We start from the raw sequence: 10,891 nt of genomic DNA on the forward strand, positions 1-10,891 counted from the left end.
GTTTCTTTTTTTGCTGAGTTTATGGTAACTGATGATCAAATGGGCCCCACCCCGGTCAGTGATGCAAACATGCTTACTACAAGCTTACATAGCTGGTCCCTAGACTAATTTACCAATCTAAAAATGCTTTGCTGACATGGGCTAATTGGGTCACTTCTGATTCACAACTACATTACGAAATTGCACCTTGTGTATTCTATTAATTCTAACTCAACACTAAGTTGAGACCCAGACTTACTTGATAAGAAATTCCACATCCTGTACATTTAGCTTATATTGCATTCAATGTGACAAGGTACCTAGTACTTTTAGTTTACACATCTTTAAGTCCAGCATCCAAACACTGAAAATAAAGACTGACAAGTTTAGTTATCCCAACCATTTATTCTGACAGACCGTCTAAACCAAAGTGAGCTCTTACGTTAAACTTCTGAAAAAAAATAAAAAGGGGGAACATAAAAAGGCAGGATTTGTAGTCGGTGATTTTGATTGGAATGGCGGTGCCACGGCCTCATGAGCTTAGATTCCCTGGGAGAAAGGTGACGGGGCAGGGACGGGAACAGTGTGTGACTAAATTACATAGCGAACAGGATGAGGAATGCCACCATGAGACAGAAGAGCCCCATGGCCTCGGACAGGGCAAAGCCCAGGATGGCATAGGAGAAGAGCTGCTGCTTCAGGGAGGGGTTCCTGTCAACAAGAGAAAGAGGACTGGAAGTTATGCTTTGGCTGGACGACAGCACCAGTAGCAAATTGTTAGTTAATTATATGAACCAATATGAATAGGCTCACACGCTTCAATACTCTTGCAGTAAAACATTTGCATTTCTCTGCCACCCACATAATCAATGATCACAACTATTCTTTTGCATCAGGTTTTGCTTCGGAATCGACTCACTCCCACAAACAAAGGGTTGAATTCCTTTTCGTTCATCAGTTACCTGGCATAGCCGATGATCAAGCTGCCGAACACAGTTCCAATTCCAGCCCCTGATCCAGCCACTCCCACTGTGGCGGCTCCAGCACCGATGAACTTGGCGGCAGTGTCGATGTCTCTGGAGACAGCGCTGGTCTGGAACCCCCGGGTTAGAAGAGAGGCCTCACCAGCAGGCAACAGCGTCTGGGGAAGATGCAGGGGTAGAGCAGTCAAAATCAGAACATAGAGAAGCTAGAGACTGAAATGGAACTGAGACAACCTGACAGGAGTAGATAGTATAAACACCCACCCCTCAAGTTTAAAAATCTAGGCGCGCAGAAATCTAGGAGCATTATGAAAACTATTTCAGGTAATTAAACTAAAACCCTTCATTTCTCTTGGCACACTGGTGCTCCCAAATTTAAATTCCATGTTGCACAGAAAAATATTGAAGGTGGACATGCGAATAAAATGGTCACACTGGAGAGTCCTGAAGGGACCCGTGGAAATCGTCACAAGGAGACATTTAAGCACTGGCCACGTTAGTATTTCGCCAGACAAGGATTCAGAATGGTCTGGTGTTCATGATTAATACAACTGAAAAGGAAATAAGGGTTACTGAGGTGTTGAAAACAAACAAACGTTATGAACAAGTGGCCTTATCACAAAAAGGGGCAATTGGAATTGTGAGCAATGTTAGTCACAGGGTTTCATTTTGGTTTGAAGAGGGGCTCACCTGCTGCTCACTTTTGGCTTCAGGTCTGTTGAAGACTGAGACCGAGACTGGCCGGGCGAGGACTCTGGACCCCCCACGCAGCTGCAAGAGACAACTACACATCAGACTCCTAAACAGACTTGAAAGCTTGTAACAAGCTCTACTTAAATCATTACTATCAGACTGCCAAATGTAGATTACCCTGAGGTGAGTTCTGGAGCACACCAAGATTATGACCCTACAGAGTTGCATCTAATAGTGTAACATCTAGGAAGATTTGAGGCATCAAGACTGGTAGAATGGCAATATCATGATTAGAGTTGCAAAGGGTCAAAAACTTTCTGGTAAATTTCCATGTGAAGTTAAGCCTGGGAATTTTGCTTAAATTCATCAAAAGAGAAGTTAGCAGTGAACCTTGTGGGATACACAAGGAATTCTAGGTCGTGTGGCAAATGTTGGTTAAACTAATTCAATGGAATTGCAACCCTCTGCATGCACGGTGCATTCTTCCATCACATGTACAGCTGATTCTCAAAATCTTGAACACTGAGATGCTATTGAGCTCACACTACTACACTGTCTGAGCCAAGGACTACATGCTTTCTGGTAAGTTCTGATTACAATACTGGGTGGGGTGAATATATTTTATATGACACATGGTTTTTTGTTAACTAGTAAATAGTAGTTGCCTGTAGTTTGCTGTAGTTGCCTAGAGCAAAGTGTTTAAATCATTTTTAACAATTTCTGCTAGTTAGTTTTAGCTTGCTTGAGCCTGCTAACTGAGGTGTTAATTCACCTGTTTCCATACATGTTTCATTTTAAAACATCTTACAAAAGGAGTTGTTTAATCTAACTGTGTAACTATCTGTACATGGAATTGCATTTGTTTTTTTTACTCATTTTTTCTAATCTTTACAGGAAAATGCCACGGGCACCATCTGTGTAGACATTTCACTGCAGCTAATGTAGAAGGAAAAGCTGTGTACATTTGCAAATACTGTGCCAAATCATATGTGAAGAAAACAACAGATGCAGAATCATCTGGCCAAGTGCATAAAGTTCCCTCAGCGCTCACAACAAGCAACTGCTGGCAAAAGTCCCTCTACTTCTATGCGAGGTGAAAATTATGAATCAGACACCTTATCGATAGCAACAGCTCATGGTCCTCCTGGAATCAGAAGTTTTGTTTGACTCAATGGAGGAACGTAGTCAGAAATGCTGATGTCTTGCTCAAGCTGTGTACGCAACTGGTTCACCTCTGATGCTCACAGGCAATGTGTATTGGAAGAGATTTCTGGACGTTCTTCACCCAGCATACACCCCTCCAACCAGACATGCTTTATCTACTCATTTGTTGGGTGCAGAATTCAGAGTTCAAGTGAAGGTCACGCAAATCAGAGAAAGCAGCTATTGCAATCCTCTGATGGGTGGTCAAATGTTCGTCGGCAAGGAATAATTAACTACAGTATCTCCACCCCTCAACCAGTATTCTACAAGAGCACAGACACACCACATCAATGACCTTGGACCACAGAAGGTATTTGCACTGGTGACAGACAATGCTGTGAAGATGAAGGCTGCTTGGTCTACCCTCACATCACACCCATTGGCTGTGCTGCTCATGCATTAAATCTGTTCAAGTACATCATTGCACTGAAAACAATGGATACTCTACAAGAGAGCTAAGGAAATGTTAGCTATGTGAAGAGTCAAGTTATAGCAGCAATCTACCTCACCAAGCAAAGTGAGAAGACTAAGAGCACCATATTGAAGCTGCCCAGCAACACCCGTTGGGGTGGTGTTGTCATCATGTTTGACAGTCTCCTGAGGGGAACGAGTCTCTCCAAGAAATGGCCATATCAGTCTGCCAATACAAACAGCCCCATCAAGAGGATCCTACTGGATGATGCATTTTGGGAGAGAGTGGTAAGCAGCTTGAAACCTATAGTAGTAGCCATTGCACAGATTGAGGGAGACAATACCATCCTGTCTGATCTCCAGACTCTAGTTGCAGATGTAAGAGAAGAAATCTGTACTGCCCTGCCCACTTCACTGTTACTCCAAGGAGAGGAAACTGAAGTGTGAAGACTGCTGCCTGAAGACCATATGCCACAGCGTACATGTTGGACCCCAAGTATGCTGGCAAGAGCATCCTGTCTGGTGCAGAGATCAAGGCCTATGGTGTCATCACTACCGTGTCTCACCACCTTGGCCTGGATGAGGGCAAGGTTCTTAGCAGTCTGGCAACGTACACTTCCAAGCAAGGGCTTTGGGATGGAGATGCAATATGGCAGTCGTGCCAACATATCGCATCAGCCACCTGGTGGAAGGGACTTTGTGGATGAGGCTCTGTCCCGTTACCTCCATCCTCCAAGTCCCACCAACATCAGCCACCTCAAAGCGCAACTGGTCCTTGTTTGGGAACACACCAAAGCACGCAACAGGCTGACCAATATAAGGGTTGAAACATTGGTGGCCATCCGGGCAAATGAGGCTTTTTGAGCCATCCTCCACAAGGTTGGAAAGTGACAGTGAAGATGAGGCCTCAGTCTGATGTTCAAGAGGTGGACATTGAGGTCCAGGGAGAAGACATGGAAGCCTGAGAGGAAGACAACCAATGTTTAGTTTCTAGACTATCATTTTACAGATGTACAGTTGAAGTCAGAAGTTCACATAAATGAGTTAATGACTCCAACCTAAGTGTTTCAACCACTCCAAATTTCTTGTTAACAAATTCGTTTTGGCAAGTCGGTTAGGACATCTGTGTACATGACAAGTAATTCTTCCAACAATTGTTTAGACAGATTATTTCACTGTATCACAATTCCAGTGGGTCAGAAGTTGACATACACCAAGTTGACTGCCTTTAAACAGCTTGGAAAATACCAGAAAATAACATGGTTTTAGAAGCTTCTGGAGGCTAAGCGACAATATTCATCATTTGAGTCAATTGGAGGTGTACCTGTTGATGAATTTCAAGGCCTACCTTCAAACTCCGTGCCTTTTTGCTTGACATCATGTGAAAATCAAAAGAAAATCAGCCAAGACCTCAGAAAAAAAATATTGTAAACCTCCACAAGCCTGGTTCATCCTTGGGAGCAATTTCCAAACGCCTGAAGGTACCACATTCATCTGTACAAACAATAGTACGCAAGTATAAACACCATGGGACCAGCTGTCATACCGCTCAGGAAGGAGACATGTTCTGTCTCCTAGAGATGAATGTACCTTGGTGCAAAAAGTGCAAATCCCAGAACAACAAAATACCTTGTGAAGAAGCTGGAGGAAACAGGTACAAAGTATCTATATCCACAGTAAAATGAGTCCTATGTCAACATAACCTGAAAGGCCACTCAGCAAGGAAGAAGCCACTGCTCCAAAACCGCCATGAAAAAGACAGACTACGGTTTGCAACTGCACATGGGGACAAAGATCAGAGGATATTTCTCCAAAAAGTACAGTCTGATGAAACAAAATGAACGGTTTAGTCATAATGACCATCGTTATGTTTGTAGGAAAAAGAGGGATGCTTGCAAGCCGAAGAACACCGTCCCAACCGGGAAGCACGGGGGTGGCAGCATCATGTTGTGGGGGTGCTTTGCTGCAGGAGGGACTGGTGCACTTCAAAATAGATGGCATCATGAGGATGTAAAATTATGTGGATATATTGAAGCAACATCAAGACAGTCAGGAAGTTAAAGCTTGCTCACAAATGGGTCTTCCAAATGGACAATGACCCCAAGCATACTTCCAAAGTTGTGGCAAAATGGCTTAAGGACAACAAAGTAAAGGTAGTGAGTGGCCATCAAAGCCCTGACCTCAATCCTATAGAAAATGTGTGGGCAGAACTGAAAAAGCATGTGCGAGCAAGGAGGCCTACAAACCTGACTCAATTACACCAGCTCTGTCAGGAGGAATGGGCCAAAATTCACCCAACTTATTGTGGGAAGCCTACCCGAAACATTTGTCCCAAGTTAAACAATTTAAAGGCAATGCTACCAAATACTAATTGAGTGCATGTAAACTTCTGACCCACTGGGAATGAAATAAATCATTCTCTACTATTATTATTCTGACATTTCACATTCTTAAAATAAAGTGGTAATACTTACTGACCTAAAACAGGGAATTTTTACTAGGATTAAATGTCAGGAATAGTGAAAAACAGAGTTTAAATGTATTTGGCTAAGGTAAACTTCAACTGTATGTTGAAAATGTTTTGGGCGATGCGATGGATCATTGGGGATCATTCAATATTCCTTTTAGTTGTTCAGTGAAATCATCCTTTGTGAAGAGTCAACTCATTTAATTAAAGTTACATTTGTAACTAAATTGTTTTTTATATTTCTATTGGAATGATTTAATCATTTACAATTTTGTCTACTTATGGTAAGGTACAAGGTTTGTTTGTCTCCATATGACATGGTAAATACACCCAATGCAAAAATCATCACATTGAAATGGTATTAATATAAATTGCATACATTGCCATTAATTCCCATATATTCCCACAGAAAGTTTCCACCTCTGAATATTCCCCAAAATGTGAAACCCTTATGATCAATCCAAATCTTGTTTTTAGTAAAGACTGAGTACTATGGGGTTAGATTAGCCTACAAGGTGAGAGGCTAATTGCCTACATAGTGATCCCCCCCCCCCCCATTTATCCCCAGCTGACCACTGGTCATGCACACAGGTAACACTGCCATAGACTTTTCTTTCCATCATGAACCTTTAAAAAAATATGCATTCTCATCTCATGTTCTGGTCATGCTCACATTAACACCATTATCCCAGAAACCCTAGACCCACTCCAATTTGCATACCACACCAACACGCTGATCCTCAACACAGCAGCCCCTCAGGGGTGAACGCCCAGTCCCTTCCTGTACTCCCTGTTCACTAATGACTGCATGGCCAGGCACAACTCCAACACCATCGTTAAGTTTGCCAACGACACAGTGGTAGGCCTGATCACCGACAATGATGAGACAGCCTATAGGGAGGAGGTCAGAGACCTGGTAGTGTGGTGCCAGGATAACAACCTCTCCCTCAACGTGATCAAGACAAAGTAGATGATAGTGGACTACAGGAAAAGGAGGACTGAGCACGCCCCCATTCTCATCGACGGCGCTGTAGTGGATCAGGTTGAGAGCGTCAAGTTCCTTGACGTCCACGTCACCAACAAACTAACATGGTCCAAACACACCAAGACAGTCCTGAAGAAGGCACGACAAAGTCTACTCCCCCTCAGGAGGCTGAAAAGATTTGGCATGGGTCATCAAAAGGTTCTACAGCTGCACCAGCGAGAGCATCCTGACTGGTTGCATCACTGCCTGGTTTGGCAACTACTCGGCCCCCGACCGCAAGGCACTACAGAGGGTAGTGTGTACAGCCCAGTACATCACTGAGGCCAAGTGTCCCGCCATCCAGGACCTCTATACGGCATGTAGCCTAGTGGTTAGAGCGTTGGACTAGTAACCGAAAGGTTGGCAGATCAAATCCCAGAGCTGACAAGGTAAAAATCTGTCATTCTGCCCTTCAACAAGGCAGTTAACCCAGTGTTCCTAGGCCGTCATTGTAAATAAGAATGTGTTCTTAACTGACTTGCCTAGTTAAAGGTAAAATAAATACAAAAAAAAATACACCAGGCGGTGTCAGAGGAAGGCCCTAAAAATTGTCCAGACTCCAGCCACCTTAGTCATAGACTTCTCACTGCTACCGCACAACAAGCAATATCGGAGGGCCAAGTCTAGGTCCAAAAGGCTCCTTAACAGCTTCTACCCCCAAGCCATAAGACACCTGAACAGAATCAAATGGTCCCCCCGCCTCCCTTATTACACTGCTGCTACTACTGTTGATTATCTATGCATAGTCACTTTAACTCGACCTACATGTACCCATTACCTCAACTAACCTGTAGCCCCGCACATTGACTGTACCAGTACCCCCTGTATATAGCCTCGCCACTGTTACTTTACTGCTGCTTTTTAATTAACACTTATTTTTCTTAAAACTGCGTAGTTAAGAGCTTGTAATTAAGCATTTCACTGTAAGGTCTACACCTGTTGTCTTTGGCACATGTGACAAATAAGGTGATATTCCTTACCATTGACTTATTTGCTGTGCATCTTTTAGCTAAACAAGAGTGTGTACATGCTAGATCTAGACTGATAAGGCACAACCGGCAGAGCATCAAACAGGTGACATTGTCATTTCAAAGAATACATACCACAGCAGGTGAGGTGACAAACTTAGCGCAGGCGTACATGGCTGGTGCCTGTGAAGAGAGATGAATTACATTTGGACACCATTTTTTTTTTACAATGGAAAGCATGCACAATTCTTAGCTACAGCCCACCACCTAAACCAGCTCTACACTGCTAAAGGTACAGTAAAGGTGACCTGAGCTGTAAGTGTAACCAGTCAAGCATTTGACCATGTGCATCAGGGAAGAGGATGTGCGAAAAGCAGACTAAGGTCCTGTAGTAAAATCTGACTGTATAATCTCAAGAGGTTACAACTCTGCATAAATAAGAGTCAAATTACAATCTTTACACCCAGGTCATAAGACTTTGATTAAGTGAAATTACATGGAAAAATAGCAAGGCTTGTTTGAATGTGGCAAGATGCCAATGAAGCATTAAAGAAAAATACTTTCAAAACACTAAATTGGGTGCTAAACTATGATCAACTTCGACATCCAGAGATGTCTAATGCTAATTAATCCAATTGCGTTGGTAGCGAGGTAGTGTATTAGCGCCTGCGCACATAAGGCCCAGACAGTCAAGCTAGCCTTTAGCTATGAATGAATAAAAATCTAACTAGCTAAATTCTGTGTAAAAGATCATACTTTAGTACAGTACACCCCCGTCGCCATTCCGCCCCTGGGCTGGTAACGTTATCATTAGCACAAAGGACGGATTGACCATGGGGGAACCTAAACTATACCAAATCAGATGTCCATGCGCGAATGGGGCTTATTAAACCCATGTCACATGCAGTGAGGGTAGCAGCGATTTGCAAAAAGACGAAAGCATGAAACGCTAGTTGGCTAACCTGGGTAACGTTCGCTTGTTAGCCATAGCTAGCTAGGTTTTATATACTTCAGACGGACACTGCTAACGTTAACAGATAGGTGGGAAAATTTGGCTAGCCAGCTCGAGACGTGAAGGTCAAAAATGACCCAGACACCAATACAGGATTTGAAAGACAAGGACGCGGCATTTGGTACAGGACACAAACTATAGCATTTGTTAGAAATTGTTAAACGTCCTTCTCAATCCTCTGGGACATGAATCCATAATAACCGAAAACATGCACTGGTTCACTAGGCCCAGATATGGACGCGCAAGTCAGACATTTTGCAGAAGCTTCACCTCATCTTTGAATCGGTTGTACTCCAATGCATGGTTTCGCAAGTTAACATTTGCATGTTTATTTCCCAACAGTATACGCGGCTGCCCATGTAGACACTTCTCTGGTAAGAATTCTACAGTACGAACACATTCACTGTAAAATGTCATTCTTGTGAAGAAATCATTGAATGGCCGTCAACTTCCTACAATGCATGGATAACGTTAGCTAGCTAGCATGCTAACAATTTCTATTCGCCCCAGCAATGCAGACACAGGACACTTCAAAATATTCACAATGCGATTATAAGCTTAGCGAAATGACAAAATATGTCACACTAAACTATTAACTCACCTTAATATTACAGTACACACTGGGTCCTCGATTACTAGCTCACAGCAGCAGTCAATGTGCACTCTGACAGCTGTCACCTTGTTATTTATAAGCTTAGTTCTTACGTCCTAAACGTCCATTGGACAAAAGGAAATCTCCTTCGAATGTGATTTCCTTTCTATCTTGTCACTACTTTTAACCTAGCCTATAATGGAGCTTTCAATGAACTACAATAATTGCAATTGGTTGACAGTATTTTTGGGCGGTATAGTAAGAATGGAGTCGAATCCTATTCCCTTTCCCCATTGGACCATATTGCCGTTAACCTTTCAAACTTCATCCAGTGTCCTCGATTTCTATAGGACAGTGTATAGGATGTCCCGCCTACTTCCAAAATCTTAGGAGGGAAGGAAATTCTGTCTGCTTTAAATGACGTGCAGTTTATAAAGGCTTCATGCAATCTATAACCGTATGTTATACTTTATAAAGGGTTCATAAGTGTGGCATTAATGTGTGACATAACCACCAATGTCAAATGTGACATAACCCACTATGTCAAATATGACATAAACATGTGCTTTAAAAGGGTGGCATAAGCAACGCTTAATAATGGCCTTATAAATCATTAAATTGAGGCTTCACAAAGCATGCATCTTGGTAGAGCACTGTAATGCCAGGATATTGGGTTCAATTCTCAGGACCCCCCCATCCATATAAAAATGTATTCATGCATGACTGAAAGTCACTTTGGATAAAAGTGTCTGCTAAATTTGATATATTATATTTCCAAAAACATTTCTAGGATGGCGGAACCTCTTTCCCTCTTGGGTGTATAGTCAATATTGGACCTGACCTCAACTTCCCCAAAAACGCTGTGCTGCAGGATGACACACACTTTAAAGTGCAGTCATGCAAAGCCAAAACCGTTGGTAGGGCTCTTTTAAAATCCGTAAAATAGTTTTACCTACTTCTGTTTTTTCCAAAATTCCGTTTTCTTGATTTTGTTTTTCCAAGTTTCAGATTTCACAAATTCTTTCTGATTTTTCACAGTTTTTAACACTTTTTTAATAGAAAAACAACACAATTGGATTTTCTGTGTTCACAACAATTCTTAAACCACATCAGGGGATGACATTTGAGGTCTGGGAAAAAATCTAAGAAATGTATATTTTTAATGTAGTTGCCGCTTAATTCAGTGAGCATGCCACTGTTGTTTGGTCAGCTGTTTTCTTTAGTGCAGTAAGCGCACATGTAAAGTGAACACTCCATATTATTCAGAGCCCCATGAAATGACAACATATACAGTGCCTTCGGAAAGTATTCAGACACCTTGGCTTTTTCCACATTTTGTTACTTTACAGCCTTATTCTAAAATGTATTAAATAAAAACAATTCCTCAGCAATCTACACACAATACCCCATAATGACAAAGCAAAAACAAGGTTTTGGACATTTTAGCAAATTTGTATAAAAAATGTAATAAAAATGTACCTTATTTACATAAGCATTCAGACCCTTTGCTATGAGACTGGAAATTGAGCTCAGGTCCATCCTGTTTCCATTGATCATCC

At 42.2% G+C, this 10,891-nt stretch overlaps 1 protein-coding gene across 1 annotated transcript; it reads right to left on the reverse strand.

The window, feature by feature from the left end:
- Positions 1 to 364: 364 nt before the first annotated feature.
- LOC106607492 (ATP synthase F(0) complex subunit C3, mitochondrial) lies at positions 365 to 9,579 on the reverse strand. The gene is made up of 5 exons (XM_014204489.3): positions 9,342 to 9,579; positions 7,864 to 7,911; positions 1,653 to 1,733; positions 942 to 1,120; positions 365 to 690 (listed from the first exon to the last, which is right to left on the reverse strand). The coding sequence occupies exons 2-5, from the start codon at positions 7,900 to 7,902 to the stop codon at positions 576 to 578; spliced, it is 414 nt and encodes a 137-aa protein (XP_014059964.1). The 5' UTR covers positions 7,903 to 7,911; positions 9,342 to 9,579; the 3' UTR covers positions 365 to 575.
- Between the last annotated feature and the right edge of the window lie 1,312 nt (positions 9,580 to 10,891).

Source organism: Salmo salar, chromosome 06 (assembly GCF_965601325.2).
Source record: "Salmo salar chromosome 06, fSalSal1, whole genome shotgun sequence".
Classification (NCBI taxonomy): domain Eukaryota; kingdom Metazoa; phylum Chordata; class Actinopteri; order Salmoniformes; family Salmonidae; genus Salmo; species Salmo salar.